The following is a 17,222-nucleotide window of genomic DNA, read 5'->3' on the forward strand; positions in this document are numbered from 1 at the left end:
ACTTTGGACTCCCTAAACCAAACCTCACTAAACCTGGGTGATGTCTCCTGAAAAGTCCCTGCAATTTTGGTGCTGCTAGCCTAAAAACTGCACCCTCTGCAGGCCAAAAATGGAAAAACACTGAAAATACAAAAAAAAAATCCCACAAACGAACTTGCAGTTTTTGCGCCCCCCATAAGGGGGCGCCCTGGGCAACTGCCCACTTTGCCCAATGGGAGGAACACCTCTAGTACAATTACTTCCCTCGATCCAGACACTACACCCTTATTGATGCATCCCAGAATTGAATTTAACTTCCTTGGCTGCCATGTCACACTGCTGACTCAGGTTCAGTTTGTGGTCTACCAAGACTCCCACATCCCTTTCACATGTATTGTTGCCAAGCCAGCTGTCACCCACCCTATATCTATGCGTTTCATTTTTTCTAAGTGTAGAATCTACCTGGGTCTGAAGTGACACTGACTACTCTAATCCCTCAAAATCCTACCGCCTCGTTATGTTGCGTGTGTTGACTGCGTCTCACAAATTGTGCTACCAAATTTCTTACTGCAGAGAAAAAAAGGAATGCCTGTTTTGGTAATTTCTGCATATATTTGTTAGGGGAGCTGCCTGCCAGAGAAGTCACTTGTGGAACAACCCACAAGGAGAAGCAGTGGTGTAGTGGTTAAGAGCAGGCATCCTCCAATCTGGAGGAACTGGGTTTGATTCCCGCTCTGCTGCCTGAGCTGTGGAGGCTTATCTAGGGAATTCAGATTAGCCTGTGCACTCCAACACACGCCAGCTGGGTGACCTTGGGCTAGTCACAGTTCTTCGAAGCTCTCTCAGCCCCACCTATCTCACAGGGTGCTTGTTGGGGGTGGGGGAGGGAAAGGAGATTGTCAGCCCCTTTGAGTCTCCTACAGGAAAGAAAGGGGGGGTATAAATCCTCCTCCTCCTCCTCCTCCTCCTCCTCCTCCTCCTCCTCCTCCTCCTCCTCCTACTACTACTACTACTACTACTACTACTACTACTACTACTACTACTTGTGGCCATCCCACAACAGGGCTGCCCAGCACTGAAGTCCCACTGTTTTCAATCTGAATTAGTTGTCCTCAGATTTCTCCACCCTTTTCCAGTAAATTCATGGCCACAAGAGTGAATGTTCAGGTTAATCAGGATTTTTTTTCATACATTCAGTAACACGTACCGAGAAGATTGACAGCTTTTCAGCAAACACAACCTTCTTTCATTATTTCATGTGTTTATTAAAGATGTACTTACTAACTGGGACAGCACTGACGGGAGGGAATGGTACAAATCAAAAAAGAGGTCCAAGGTTTCTGGCTCCAGGAATACTGGGAAAGAAAAATAAAAAGAGGAATTCATTCACTTCATTTTATCAGAATATTCTGAACAGAGTAAACTTCAATGGTACATGTCATTTAAAACTCTGAGGGGGAGGGAGGAATGACCCATTTAGAGTTTAATGAACATATCGAACAAGACAGCAAGCCACAATTTACAAATAAATCATGGACAACACTTAAACTGACCCTGACAATAAAGGCCATCTAATTATTCTACAACTTTATCCTTCCTAGCTGGTGCTCAGCTCAAGAATTCACACAAATTCTACTAGAGCTGCAAAGAATATTTAACCCCTTGTATTCCATTGCCTGTGCTTGCCTGCACTCACACTGCTACACTGAAGTATATCCCTCATCCAGTATGTGGCCTTCTCATTTTTGTTGCCCTGAGGTAGAACCATGCACTAATTCTTGTTGAATTGCATCTTGTTCACATCCATCCACTTTTCCAGTGAGTTCAGATCTTTTTTGAATTCTATATCTTCCAGGACATTCACTACCCTGCTAATTTGGTATCCTCCCCAAATTTAATTAGAAGAAGAGTTTGAATCTATACCACCACCCCCTTTCTCTCCTGTAAGGAGACTCAAAGGGGTTTACAATCTCCTTTCCCTTCCCCCCCCACCCTCAAAACAAACACCCTATGAGGTGAGTGGAATTGAGAGAGCTCCAACAAAACATGACTAGCCCAAGGTCACCCAGCTGTCTCTCCTGGTATGTTCCCCAAGAGAGCACTTAAATCTGCGAATAGTGCACAGGCTAATCTAGTTCACCAGATAAGCCTCCACAGCGGAAGTGGCAGAGTGGGGAATCAAACCTGGTTCCCCAGATTAGAGTGCACCTGCTCTTAACCACTATACCACACTAAGTAGTTCCTCCACCTCCTCATCCAGATTATAACAATATTGAAAAGTACTGGTCCAGAACCAACCCCTGAGACACCTCAATGGATATGTCATAAGAACATAAGAACATAAGAACTAGCCTGCTGGATCAGACCAGAGTCCATCTAGTCCAGCATTCTGCTACTCGCAGTGGCCCACCAGGTGCCTTTGGGAGCTCACATGCAGGATGTGAAAGCAATGGCCTTCTGCTGCTGCTGCTCCTGAGCACCTGGTCTGCTAAGGCATTTTCAATCTGAGATCAAGGAGGATCAAGATTGGTAGCCATAGATCGACTTCTCCTCCATAAATCTGTCCAAGCCCTTTTTAAAGCTATCCAGGTTAGTGGCCATAACCACCTCCTGTGGCAGCATATTCCAAACACCAATCACACGTTGCATGAAGAAGTGTTTCCGTTTATTAGTCCTAATTCTTCCCACCAGCATTTTCAATGAATGCCCCCTGGTTCTAGTATTGTGAGAAAGAGAGAAAAATTTCTCTCTGTCAACATTTTCTACCCCATGCATAATTTTATAGACTTCAATCATATTCCCCTCAGACGTCTCCTCTCCAAACCTAAAGAGTCCCAAACGCTGCAGCCTCTCCTCATAAGGAAGGTGCTCCAATCCTTCAATCATCCTCGTTGCCCTTCTCTGCACTTTAATGTCCATCCAATAAGATGAAATGCCACTGACAGCTACTGTTTGGGTACAACCAGTTCCTTATCCACCTAACTATTCTAGAGTCCCATTTGCAGTCCTCCAGTTTTCCCCCTGGAACATTAAGGGGAACCCTGTGAAAGGTTAAAAATATTGACTGCATCCCCACAATCCAGCAAGCCTGTCACTCAACCAAAGAAGAAAACGTGGTCAGTCTGACAGGACCTGACGGGAACAAAAATGCACTGACTTCCTCAGATCATCAAGCATTCCTTCAGATGATCACAGATTTAACCCTTTAAAATCTGTTCCAATATCTTTCCTGGAACAGAGGTCAGATGGACTGGCCTGTAGTTTCCTCGCCCATCTTTCCTCCTTTTTTTGAAGATTGGGATAACATTCAGCCTCCACCAGTTTGTCTTGTGACCCATCTCCCATGCTCCAAGAGGTCCTGAAGATGTTGGACAAAGGCTCTGCAAGCTCTCTACAAAGTTCTTTGATCATTCTTGGGTGCTCACCATCTGGTCGAGCAGTTTGTCCTCATTAAGTGAAGCCAGATGCCTTTCAGCAACCTCTCTGTCCATGTCAACCAGCAGCCTGGACACTATACCCTGTCTACTACCATTTCTAGATGGGCCTGTGGTGTAGTGGTTAAGAGCCAGCATGGGATAGTGGTTAAGAACAGGTGGATTCTAATCCGGAGAACCGGGTTTGATTCTCCTACTCCTCCACCTGAGTGGCAGAGGCTTCTCTGGTGAACCAGATGTGTTTCTACAGTCCTACATTCCTGCTGGGTGACCTTGGGCTAGTGACAGTTCTTTGGAACACTCTCAGCCCCACCTACCTCACAAGTGTTGTGGGGAGAGGAAGGGAAAGGAGCTTGTAAGCCACCTTGAATCTCCTTACATGAGAGAAAGGTGGGGTATAAATCCAAACTCCTCTTCTTCAGGGAAAAAAAATCCTGAGGCAAAACAGGCACTGAGCCTTTCTGCCTTGTCCCTGTCCTCTGTCAGTTTCTCCGATTTCACGCAACAACAGGCTTATCACCTCCTTTACCTTGTGTCTGTGGCTCACATATCTGCAGAAGCTTTTCTTTTGTAACAAGTGCCCCTGGCCAGTCTGAGCTCACTCTGAACTTTGGCCTGTCTGATGGTTAACCTACAGTGCCTAGAAACCCATAGATGCCCTTCTTTACAGGTATGTTCTTTCCATTCCTAGAACATTTCCTTTTTCTTCCTTAGCTCATCATGTTGTCTGTTCATCCACATTGGTTTCTTGAATCCCCTATCATGTGTCCATTTTGTTGCAACAGCGATGGATTGAGCTTGCAAAAGCTCTGGTTTTAGAAGACTCCACCTGTCACTTGCTCCTTTCTCTTCCAGTATTCTTGCCCATGGAATTACTCTCATCATGCGTCTGAGTTCATTAAAGTCTGTCCTACTAAAAACCTACTAAAATATATGCCCTGCTATGAATTTCCTTGGCCCCTCCATGGCAAAAAGAATTCTAGGAGGGCATCATCACTTCCAAAGGTCCCCATCACCTTCACCCCATTTGCCAACTCTTGCCTTTTTGGTTAATATTTAATCAGGTATGGTCCACCATTTGAAACAAGGAAATTGTTGGCCAGACAGGTCAGGACCTTGTGTGCCTCTGGAAACTTAGCAGACTCTATCTCCCAGCACACATCAGAAAAGTTGAAGTCACCCACAATTATGAGGTCATGTTGCTTGGATACACTGCAAGCTACTCAAGGAGGGCAGCAACCATCTCTTCACCCTGGGCAGATAGTCTGTAGCAAACCCCAACAACAATATTGTTTATCCTTCGTTACGTTAGGCTCACCCAGATACTTTCCACTGGGCTGTCGCTCACCACCTCCAGTATTTCCTGACAAGCAAACCCTCTCCTCACATACAGCACCACTCCACCTCCTCTTCGACCCTTTCTGTTTTTCTTCAACAATTTCTATTAATATTTATCCACTACTACATTATAATCCCAGGAATTGTCCCACCAAGTCTGTCACTCCCCAGGAGATGAGGAATCAGATGCAAACCCAGATGACACCATAGACCAGGAGCTGGTCTCTTCCAACTCTATGATTCTAGAAGCTAGCTCCAATCCCCTGACACACAGGAATATGCAATCAAAGCACCCTTGACAGATTGCCATTCAGTCTCAGTTTAAAAACCTCCAAAGGAGACTCCACCAGACTTCTCCAGACTAAACAAACCTAGCTCCCTAAGCTGCTTCTCATAAGGACTCCGAATTTGGACCTTTGACCATTTGGGTCACCCTCCTCTGGACCCGTTCCAGCTTGTCAATATCCTTCTTGAACTGTGGTGCCCAGAACGGAACACAGTATTCCAGGTAAAGTTTAACCAATGAAGAATAGAGTGGTACTATTACATCCTTCAGTCCCGACACTATACTACTAATGATGCAGCCCAGAATTGCTACCACATCACACTGTTGACTCATGTTCAGTTTGTGGTCTACTAAGACTCTCAGATCCCTTTCACATGTACTATATCTTTCATTTTTCATTTCATTTCATATTTAATTTATATCCCGCCCTCCCCTGAAGGGCTCAGGGCAGCGAACAAAAAGAGCAACAGCAAAAAGCAATAAAAATATAGAATAGCAAACATCAACAACTATAAATCAAAATATAGGAATTACAGTAACAAGCAATATAACATACAAAATAGCAAGATGTATGAAACAATTACATATCAGTAAAATACATAATAATTTTAAACAACATTCAAATACGATAGAATACAAACAACTCTATAAATTTGAAACCTAAAACACAAAAATCAAATACTCAGGAAACACTCCTATAAGCAGATGGTGGAACAACTTCCTCCAAACTACTTTCCTCCACACCTAACAGGTTAACAATAGTACTTGGATACAAAAAAGAAATATAATAACCCAGCTCTAGCCACCAAACACTAACCAACCCACCTTCCTAACCTTTTGGCAAAGCTAAGCCTAATACAAAATCCAAATCTAGTACTAACACTGTCAACCTACTATATACAAATTCACCACTAACTCTAAACGATATACATTAACCAAGGGAAAACTGCCATCTGACTAACTACTCTAAACTATATCCCCTTGATTGGACACTTTTATGGGTTAACCCCTCCCTTGACAACAAATAGCCAAGAGTTCTGCAGCTGCCACGTCGTTCTTTTTCAGCAGTAGACTTTAGTAGGTTTCCTATAGCGTGCCAGTCAAGGGACTCTGCCACTGACCCCGGCTCACAAGCCACCTCTGGGGTCAAAGGAGGCTGCTGCTGTAACCAGGTCTTAACTTGCAGTCGGGCTCGCTCTATCTTGAGTGCTTTCACCACTCGTAAATCGCCCCCACCTCCTACGTTGCCACCATATGGAAACCTAGATGTCATAAGAACATAAGAACATAAGAATTAGCCAGCTGGATCAGACCAGAGTCCATCTAGTTCAGCTCTCTGCTACTCGCAGTGGCCCACCAGGTGCCTTTGGGAGCTCACATGCAGGATGTAAAAGCAATGGCCATCTGTGGCTGTTGCTCCCAAGCACCTGGTCTGTTAAGGCATTTGCAATCTCAGATCAAAGAGGATCAAGATTGGTAGCCATTAACTCCACTTTCTCCTCCCTCCATAAATCTGTCCAAGCCCCTTTTAAAGCTATCCAGGTTAGTGGCCATAACCACCTCCTGTGGCAGCATATTCCAAACACCAATCACACGTTGCATGAAGAAGTGTTTCTGTTTATTAGTCCTAATTCTTCCCACCAGCATTTTCAATGAATGCCCCTGGTTCTAGTATTGTGAGAAAGAGAGAAAAATTTCTCTGTCAACATTTTCTACCCCATGCATAATTTTATAGACTTCAATCATATCCCCCCTCAGACGTCTCCTCTCCAAACTAAAGAGTCCCAAACGCTGCAGCCTCTCCTCATAAGGAAGGTACTCCAGTCCCTCAATCATCCTCGTTGCCCTTCTCTGCACTTTTTCTATCTCTTCAATATCCTTTTTGAGATGTGGCGACCAGAACTGAACAACAACATTAGTACCTCCAAGTGCGGTCGCACCACGGCTTTATATAAGGGCATGACAATCTTTGCAGTTTTAGTCTCAATTCCTTTCCTAATGATCCCCAGCATAGAGTCTGCCTTTTTCACAGCTGCCATGCATTGAGTTGACATTCCCGTGGAACTATCAACTAAGACGCCCAAATCCCTTTCCTGGTCTGTGACTGATAGCACTGACCCCTGTAGCGTGTAAGTGAAGTTTGGATTTTTTGCCCCTATGTGCATCACTTTACATTTTGCTACATTGAACTGCATTTGCCATTTCTTAGCCCACTCACCTAATTTATCAAGGTCCGCTTGGAGCTCTTCGCAATCCTTTGCGGTTCTCACCACACTACATAATTTGGTATCAAACTACATAATTTGGTATCAGTCCTCCAGGAGTCGCTACCGAGAGCTCCTGCTTGAAGATATTCTATAGGGTGCCAGTCAAGGGACTCTGCCACTGACCCCTGCTGCCAACCTAGGGGGTCCGAAGGAAGCTTTTGCTGCTGCCGCTGCCGCCGCCGCCGCCGCCGCCACTGTCGCTGCTGCTGTAGTAAACAGGTCTTAATCTGCAGCTGGGTTCGTCTCTCCTGAGCCCCTGTCTCCTCCGTTGCCACCATACAGAAACTTGAATGGCCTGGATGTCCTCAAATTGCTGGGTCCCAAGGGCCCCTGCCATTGTCCCTCTCTGCCAAACTGTAATTCAACAACGTCTTCTAAGCTGACCGCAGTGGAAAGGTTCATCAACTGTCAGGTCGTAAATACAGCTGTTGCAGACCCGGGAGGTTAAAAACAAGGCTAGAAGTAAAACAAGCCCAGCTGCTACAAGTTGCTGCATACCTCTCAGTCCCGGCTCCAGCTTCTGCCCATGCCAAAAACTCATAAATTTTTTAGAATAGTAAAGGTAATAAAAACTTCAGTTCCAATGTTAAAAGGTAAATTAATTATTTTGCCGGAGCTCCGCAGCTAGCAGCCATCTTGACATCAGGATACACTCCTTTGTACTATATGGTCACCTTCACCCCATTTGCCAACTCTTGCCTTTTGGTTAATATTTAATCAGGCAAGGTCCACCATTTGAAAAAAGGAAATTGTTGGCCAGGTAGAGCAGGACCTTGTGTGAATCTGGAAGCTTAGCAGTTTGTCTCCCAGCACACATCAGAAAAGCTGAAGTCATCCACAACTATGAGGTCATGTTGCTTGGATACACTGTCAAGCTGCTCAAGGAGATATGTACTATACTATATCTTATACACTTATATCCCTTTCACATGTACTACATCCTAGACCTTTGCATTTCATTTTTTCTGCCTAAGTGTAGTATCTTACGTTTATGTCTGTTGAAATTCATTTTGTCAGTTTTGGCCCAGTTCTCTGATCTGTCCCGGTCAATTTGAATTCTGACCCTGTCCTCTGGAATATTAGCTTCCCCTCTTAATTTGGTGTCATCTACAAATTTGATTAGCGTGCCCTCTATTCCATCATCCAATAATAGCAAGATCCAGCAAGGCCATAAAGCACACAGAAAAGAGGTAGAATCTGCCCTGTGATTACCAGTGAATGTATCCAAAGGGCCACAGGAAACATACCTAGTGAGAACTTTCATATCTGCTAAGAATGTAAATCACTTGCTCTAGATAGGCTCCTTATTTAAGGCTTAGACATGGAACCAAATACCCCAATGTTGCTTCCCGTTAGTTTCATTTACCACACAAAAACTGTGCAAACCAGAGACAGGCAACTTTTAGCTCTTAAAACTCTCTGTTCGGTCTGCAAATTGTACATGAAATCTTAATACAAATTGCTGGAATACAACAACAAACTATTTTTTTCCTTGCTGAACTGTCCGTCTCCAGCTGTATCTGCAGAGTTTCTCCCTGCTGTTTTTATCTCTTGGGAAAAAATATTCTAAGACCAATTGGTGAAACATACAATACCAGCAGTTTCACTCTCAGGAGTGGTAGGAAATGAAAGAGCCTCAGTTTAGTAATAGAAGCAGAGTGATAACAACAACCTCAGTCTTTGCTACTGTCTCTTCAAAGCAGAAGATGATATTTTTATGAAGCTGTTCTGCACACAGCAGAGCACTCTTTGGGGGAAAATTCACAAAACAGTTTACACTTTATTTCTTTCCGAGGAAGAAAAGGCATCACCTATAACACAGAACTCCTAATACATCAATGGAAGACAACTTATGTGACAATGGACATTTATGTAAGAATTACAGAGTTACCATGGATATCGGGCAACATAAAGGTTTGGATTTCTGTGTCTGGCTGTGGTACTATTATTCAGTTCAGGAATTATTAGTCACCATAGTGTTTCTAAATCCCAAGAATTCTGCATTCCTGACAGTTCTTTTATATCAACTTATGGCTAAAGAACCAGTAAGGAGGTGTCAGGAAGGGACTTCCAGACATCAAACGGACCCTGTGTTCTGTGATGTCAGTGGACCTCTTGGTTCTATCCTACTTTCGATTTCCCACATTTCTTTGAATCGCAACTTGTAACAAACTAAAGTGCACCCAAGTGCTGATCTCTTTACGCTGGCCTTGAGACCAGCGTAAAGCAGAAGATGATATTTTTATGAAGCTGTTCTGCACACAGCAGAGCACTCTTTGGGGGAAAATTCACAAAACAGTTTACACTTTATTTCTTTCCGAGGAAGAAAAGGCATCACCTATAACACAGAACTCCTAATACATCAATGGAAGACAACTTATGTGACAATGGACATTTATGTAAGAATTACAGAGTTACCATGGATATCGGGCAACATAAAGGTTTGGATTTCTGTGTCTGGCTGTGGTACTATTATTCAGTTCAGGAATTATTAGTCACCATAGTGTTTCTAAATCCCAAGAATTCTGCATTCCTGACAGTTCTTTTATATCAACTTATGGCTAAAGAACCAGTAAGGAGGTGTCAGGAAGGGACTTCCAGACATCAAACGGACCCTGTGTTCTGTGATGTCAGTGGACCTCTTGGTTCTATCCTACTTTCGATTTCCTACATTTCTTTGAATCGCAACTTGTAACAAACTAAAGTGCACCCAAGTGCTGATCTCTTTACGCTGGCCTTGAGACCTTACAACTGAAACATTTCTGTCTTGCCTGGTTGTTGTGGGCTTTCTGGGCTGTGTGGCCATAGTAGATCTTGTTCCTAACATTTCACCTGAATCCGTGGCTGACATTTTCAGAGGTGTATTCCTGTCTTGTTTTACTTTTGCCTTTGATGTGGGGTGTGAAAGGGGGGAGGGGGGAAACTTGGGAATAAAAGGTTGTATTGGAAGTCAGTTCTTTAGAACGGGCTTCTTGGGCTATATCAATGTCTGTCAACAAAGGCGACTGATTTGAAAGTTAGGGTCAGATATTGATCTGCAGATCTGAGGCTTGATAGGTAGTTAGAGGATTGGACTATGAGAGCTATATCTAAGCCAGGGGTGTCCAACTCTGGGGCTTCAGTTATTCATGGACTACAATTCCCATCAGTCCCTGCTGGCATGGCCAATCAGCCATGCCAGCAGGGGCTGATGGGAATTGTAGTCCATGAACATTTGAAGCCCCAGAGTTGGACACCCCTGATCTAAGCCCCCACCTCTGCCATGAAGCTCACTAACATCCTCCAAGATAGGTTAACCCGAGTGTGTGTGACTGACTGAGGAAGGGAGTACAGGACGTCAAGTTCCTTAGAAAAACAGCAGGATAGAAACATGATGAAACACATTAAAGTGGGGATTTATTTTTTTGCTGTTGAGTCACGTCTGACTTGTGGCGACCCCTGTTGGGGTTTTCAAGGCAAGACATTCATAGCTGGTTTGCCATTGACTGCCTCATTTGAAAGTCTCCCATCCAAATACTTGCCAGGGTCGACCTTGCTTAGCTTCTAAAATCTGATGAGACCAGGCTAGCCTGGGCACAAAACCACCACAGTTATCCCTTCCACAACACTGGGGTTACGGGTGCGGTGCCCCCCGCGATCTGGAAATCCACGTAAGACGTTTAGGTCCTCCCTTCTTTTATATTAACATTTTAAAAGAAATTGTGTATATTTATGGTATTAAAAGATAAATATATTGATATTATACAATGCTATACATATATTTCATGCATTTCTGAGTTTCTAAACTTTTTTCTCTGTCGTTTGCTGACCTTTGTATGTCATCTGCAGCTTCAACAAAACTCCCCCAAATTCCCATTTAATTTCTTATGCCAATCCGCAATATATCAAAACCGCGATGGGAAAAATTGCAACGTGGAAGGGACAACTGTGCAATCGTTATATTGGATACCACACCCAAGTTTCATGCATAAGAAATAAAATCATGGTCTCCATTCTTTAATGTCAATTTCATGTCTAATCGTCAGTTGTATGCAATCCAAGGCCAAGGCCGCGGTACCATTCTGGGAGGTTAATTGAAGCAATTTTTTTATTTCTCACTGTTACTTTTCTCAGTCCACAAGAACGACCTTTTCTGCCATTTGTACCAAAATCTTGCTACACATGCATGATATTTTGTACTTACACAATCTCTTTGAAAATTCTGGAAATGGATGCTGGTTCTACTACAAGCACATAGTATCACAAACCCAGCATAGTAGATAAATACATAATACTTCCGATCAGCATTTCTCAAATTTTACAGAGTGGAGCCCACTTGCAAAGTAACTCCACATCACTTTGCCTCTTCCCAACACAAAACAGGAGATTCCCATATCAGCCAATCGTGAACGTCTCCACTTTTACAGGTTTGGTTCATTTATTTATCTATATGATTTGTTTATACTTCACCTTTCTCCCCAATGAGGACCCAAAGAGACTTGCATCCTGTCCCTCCCTCCATTTTACAATCACAACAACACTGCGAGGTAGGTTGGTGAGGCTGAGAGGATGGGACTGGCCCAAGGTCATCCAGCAAGCTTCCATGGAATGAGTGGGGACTCAAACCTTGATCTCCCAGATGCTACTAGACCACCCTGGCTCTGTTTAGTGCTGACCATGCCTGCTACTGACCAGCAAGCTTTATTTAATGTGTTTTTTTCCCAAGGCAAAGCAAATCTGCTATCAAGTCTCCTCTCCCAACTCACTCTAGAACAGCGGTTCTCAATTTGTGGGTCGGGACCCCTTTGGGGGTCGAATGACCCTTTCACAGGGGTTGCATAAGACTCTCTGCAACAGTGTTCTCCACCTGTAAAATGGATAAATGTTAGCGTTGGGGGTCACCACAATATGAGGAACTGTATTAAAGGGTCACACCATTAGGAAGGTTGAGAACCACTGCTCTAGAAGAAGAGTTTGGATTTATATACCCCCCCTTTCTCTCCTGCAAGGAGACTCAAAGGAGCTTACAAGCTCCTTTCCCTTCCCCCCCCCCTGCCCCAACCAACCAAAACCCTGTAAGGTAGGTGGGGCTGAGAGAGCTCTGAAGAACTGTGACTGGCCCAAGGTCACCCAGCTGGCATGTGTTGGAGTGCACAAGCTAACCTGGTTCCCCAGATAAGCCTCCACAGCTCAAGTGGCAGAGCGGGGAATCAAACCCTCCCCCTCCCTCCTGGCCTCACAACCCACTCGTAAATCACAGCCTTTTCTGGAGCCCAGCCCAGATTCTGAAAGCTGCTGTTTCCGGCCATTTCCCTTGATCATTCTTACTTGATCTCCAGTTGGTCGGAATCTGTACAGTGCATAGATCATCCGCGGATTCATCTGCTGAACTGCCAATGAAGTCAAAGTTAAGACAATTGAGGACAAGTTTCAAAAGGTGCATTGCTAGACTTTGCTGTTGTTGATCTTGGAGATTTAACGGTTTGGCCAGCATCTAAGTCAGAACAAACACAAAAGGGCATTAGTAGCACCTCGCATGCTTTGAACACGCTGCTCCAAGTGATCAGAAAACAAGCCTAGGGCCACAGTACAAATTATGTGTCCCAAACCCACCTTTCTGAGCAAAAACTAATTAAACAATGATGCATAACCAGAAACTAGTGAACTAACTGACTTGCATGAAGTTTAGAGCCGTGCAAAGTTGGTCTTATCCCTTCAGCAGCCTCAAGCCACACATTTTAAACAGCTTATTCATACAGAATTTGTTAGAGCCGGGAGTGAGCATGTCAAGTAGCCGGCCAGTCACAGCCTAATTGTACGACAAATCACTAATTTTACAATGGCATCATAGCTAACAATATAAAGGGTGTTATATATTAATAATAACTGGGCAAATCCTCGGGAAAGTCAAATCAGGCAGTCATTGAGCTGTATCTTTAAAGGCGCCTGCTGGATTAGCCCTGAGCCAAAATTCAAATTGAAGGTGGATAATTTTGGGGAAAACGTTCTGCTTGCCAAAAAGAACCCCATTTCAGCAACTGGAGGGGCATAAACAGGATTGAATGTTTGCCCATTCGGAATAAGGGTAAGAATTACCGCCCTCATTCTGAACAGGCAGCAAAGGAACAGGAGGAAAAACAGCAGAGAAGAGGGTAGGCAATTTGTTTTTCAGGCTCCTCTTTTACACCATCATGTTCACTTTACAGCACAGTCCTCCACAACAGAAATGCTTCCAGCCACCCATAATCCACCAATGCATCCCCATAACTAACAGATCAAAAAAAGCAACAGATCACTTGACACAATCACAGCAATTGCCAAAAGTATGCAAGAACCAATTTAGGAGTTCTATTCTTTGACATATTTCTATCTCGCCCTTCCTTGAGAGAGCTCAGAATGTACACGCAGTTTTTTACATCATCACAACAATCCCGCAAGTGAGTTGGCTGAGACGTTTTCACGGCCACCCAATGAGATCCTTGGCCCACACTGGGACATGAACACAGCTTTCCTACCTCGTATTCATCAGATGAATTCTGTCCCCGTTATGTTAAATGGTAGTCAAGGAGATAGAGCTTCGGTGTCACCTCCCCATCAAAGTCCCTGTGCGCTATTTGAAGACTTGGGCCAGCTGCACACACTGTGGCCCATCCTGATCACAAACACAACATCAGAACCCGCTGAGTGGGCAAGCAAAGGATGGGCACGTGGCCTGCTCCCAGCTTTCCTCCAGGCCAGGAAGAGACCCCGCTGTCTGCTCTCTCAGAGTGAGAAGGGACACACTCAGTGGTATAACCAGTAACCTTCAAGGTTCTGGACTCCTTAAAGCAATGAACAAATGGTGACAAAAGTAATTTGGTTCCTTTAAAAGTCTCCTCCTTGGAGCTACCTCTAGCAGAAACCAATTACCCCTGCTGCCATACTGGATGGAGACTGAGTAGAGTAGACTATTAAGAACTAGCAAATGCTGAGTCCCTGTACTGCTCACTTCAGTAGAGACAGCAAATGAACCTAGCAGAACCATGTAAGGAGGGAAGGAAAGTTTCCTTCTCTGTACCCTTCACTGAACACAACTTCTTGCCTAAGTATTTAACTACACCAGCTTCGAAAAATCACCGCCAAAATGCCTGTTTACTCCTAGCAGTAAATCCCTCATTACGTTGGGTCAAAGGGGACAGATTTGATCAAAAGTACTACAGTAGCCTAGCTATCTGCATGGAAATCTTGCTCAATGGCAGCATCACACAAGGTTTTTATGGAGTACAGTATCAAAGAGCTCTGTGTTCAGGGTACTGAACACAATGTGTGCAGGGTACCCTGTGTTCAGGGTACTTTTGTTACACCGGATAGCATCTGGGCCTACCTCTTTCAGCAGAGAACACGCCAGCATCAAAATGTCTTTTAAAATGGTATCACGGAATGAGGTAGCTATTTTTCGATGCTTCGATGAAGGTCTAGAATAATCAACCTGGGGGGAAAAATATTACTACTGAAGAACTAATAAGATCTTTGTTTGGTCTTGTTACAGCCTATTTCTAGCATGTGAGCTGGTACACACAAATTGCAGTACAACAGTATTTTTATGTCCTGGGGTTTACTTCCCAGTTGTTAAATATTCCTTTTAGCCTATATACGTACATTTGTACCACTGTTTCACTCTACTTATATCTAGAGTTCAGGGTAGCATCCACATGACACCTCAGCTGATCTATAATTACTTTGAAGTTAAATTCTCTGGAACAAGACTAAGCAAGAGAATTCCAAATGCAAGTAATAATTCAGAACACAAGAATTCAGAATACAGAGTACTGCAAAGATAGCAGGCAATTAAAAGATAAAGGCCAAGTTCTTTGTATTGTCGAAGGCTTTCACGGTCGGACTCAACTGGTTCTTGTGGGCTTTCTGGGCTGCGTGGCTGTGGTCTGGTCCTCTTTACAGATTAGATCTGTCCTCTTTACAGATTAGAGCTAGTTCCAGCAAATACAGTACTGTTCCCATTCATCTCGCTCAGCAGATATCAGTATTATCCACTTCTAAACTTTCTTCAACACCAAGATGCTTTGCATTCTTAAGCCGCTAGACTTTCTGCAAAGAAGATTCACGGCTCAGCCCTTCCCCTCGCATCACAAGGCACTCTGACATCACACAAGCAGAAGTACAAAATAATCTTAAGAAAGAAAAGTACTTACAAAGTTCATTTCCTGAGTCAGTTCTGAAAGAATCATCACACCTATTATGCAGTGATCCACAGTCCCCTAAAACAGATATAAACAGAAATGTTTGTGTCCCAGTGAGAAAACGGGGGGGGGGGGGGGGGGACTATTTTCCCTTGCATCAAAGAGATTTGCTTTTCAGCCCTCAACCTACATGTATGAGAGCCAGTGTGTCATAGTGGTTAACAGCAGGTGCACTCTAATCTGGAGAACCGGGTTTGATTCCCCGCTCTGCCACTTGAGCTGTGGAGACTTATCTGGTAAACCAGATTAGCTTGTGCACTCCATACCCATGCCAACTGGATGACCTTGGGCTAGTCACAGTTCTTCAGAGCTCTCTCAGTCCCACCCACCTCACAGGGTGTTTGTTGTGGGGTGGGGGTGGTGGGGGAAGAGAAGGAGATTGTAAGCCACTTTGAGTCTCCTTACGGGATAGAAAGGTGGGGTATAAATCCAAACTCTTCTTCTTCCCTATGTAAGATAAAAAAGTATTGCTTCAAGTAGCTTAGCCTTCTACATATAGTTAGCTACTCCGTACAGAGAAAACACTGGGTCAGCTGGCTTCCATCAAAATATTCTTTTCTAGACTGCTTACCAGCATGGCCAATTCGGGCTTGGCGCTGACAGAGGCTGATGGGAATTGTAGTTCCTGAACATCTGGAGAGCCGCAGGTTCCCTACCCCTGCTCTAATGGCTGTAACAGCTAGCTTAGAAGAAATACGAAGTGAAACACAAACATTTATTTAACTACATCAGTAGTGCCAGTAAGTACTCAAAATAGAGCTACTCTACATACATTCTAGATGCTACACTTTCTGTATCCATAGCCAGTCTCAGCAATTAACAATTTTGGACAAAGTTGTGGGGAATGGGGAAGTTGAATCTTTTTGAATCAACGAGAATCAAAATAAAACACCCAGTGGAAATCCATTCTATTCCTAGAAAAATCAGAGTACTACAGTACACTCTGCAATGAGCATTAGCTGCTCTGAGCCTGGCTGTTGGGTCGATAAGAGCAGGATATCAAATCCAATAAAATAAAACAAAATGAAATAAAAAGCCCATCTACTCTCACGCAAACGTATCTGACCAATATGATCACCTTCTGAGGCTCTGCTTCCACTACCCCCACCTTCTGCGGTTAAGTGGGTAGCAACCCTAAGCAGAGGTGGTGGGGGGAATCGCACCCAGGGCAAAACCTGCGCTGGGCTCCCCCATCCCCCGCTCCATATACCGGGCTGGGCCACCGTAGGGAGCCCTTTGGCCCCGTCCAACAGGCTGCTCCTGTGGAACCTTCACCAGCCAAATGAACAGCCTGGTGGGGCCGAGGGGTGCCCAGCGGCGGCCCAGTCAGGCTGCTCCTTCGGTTGGTGGAGGCTCCACTAGCCAAAGGAGCATCCTGGAGGGGCGGGGCCAAGGGGAGGGGAGGGGCGCAGGGACAATTCGTCACCCCCACATGACCAGCTGGAGTGTGCCCGGGAACATATGACCCCACATGTCCCCGTGAGCACTCTGCCTCTGACGCTAAGGAGGGCCTTTTTGGTGAAGGCACCAAGATTGTGGAACTCCCACCCCATATATATTCATCACCCCCCCCTTCTATCACTGCCTCTGCCAGCAGGTGAAAACTTTCGTCCAGTGTTTCTGCAGGAATCTCTCCTTCCTGCCCGATGTTTTAAATTGATGATTCTCTGGTGTGTGTTTGAGTTCTGGTTTTTAACTTGTT

General features: G+C 44.4%; 1 protein-coding gene across 4 annotated transcripts in view; it reads right to left on the minus strand.

The window, feature by feature from the left end:
• RANBP17 (RAN binding protein 17) overlaps positions 1-17,222 on the minus strand; it is a 265,770-nt gene that overhangs the window by 221,973 nt on the left and 26,575 nt on the right. For all 4 annotated transcript variants that reach the window (XM_048500116.1, XM_048500098.1, XM_048500108.1 and 1 more), the window contains exons 5-8: positions 15,473-15,538; positions 14,647-14,751; positions 12,612-12,777; positions 1,261-1,334 (exon numbers count right to left, since the gene is read on the minus strand). In XM_048500116.1, the coding sequence (XP_048356073.1) occupies positions 1,261-1,334; positions 12,612-12,777; positions 14,647-14,751; positions 15,473-15,538 (411 nt within the window). The remainder of the gene's footprint in view (positions 1-1,260; positions 1,335-12,611; positions 12,778-14,646; positions 14,752-15,472; positions 15,539-17,222) is intronic.

The sequence above is a fragment of the Sphaerodactylus townsendi genome, linkage group LG01 (assembly GCF_021028975.2).
Source record: "Sphaerodactylus townsendi isolate TG3544 linkage group LG01, MPM_Stown_v2.3, whole genome shotgun sequence".
In the NCBI taxonomy this organism is placed as follows: Eukaryota; Metazoa; Chordata; class Lepidosauria; order Squamata; family Sphaerodactylidae; genus Sphaerodactylus; species Sphaerodactylus townsendi.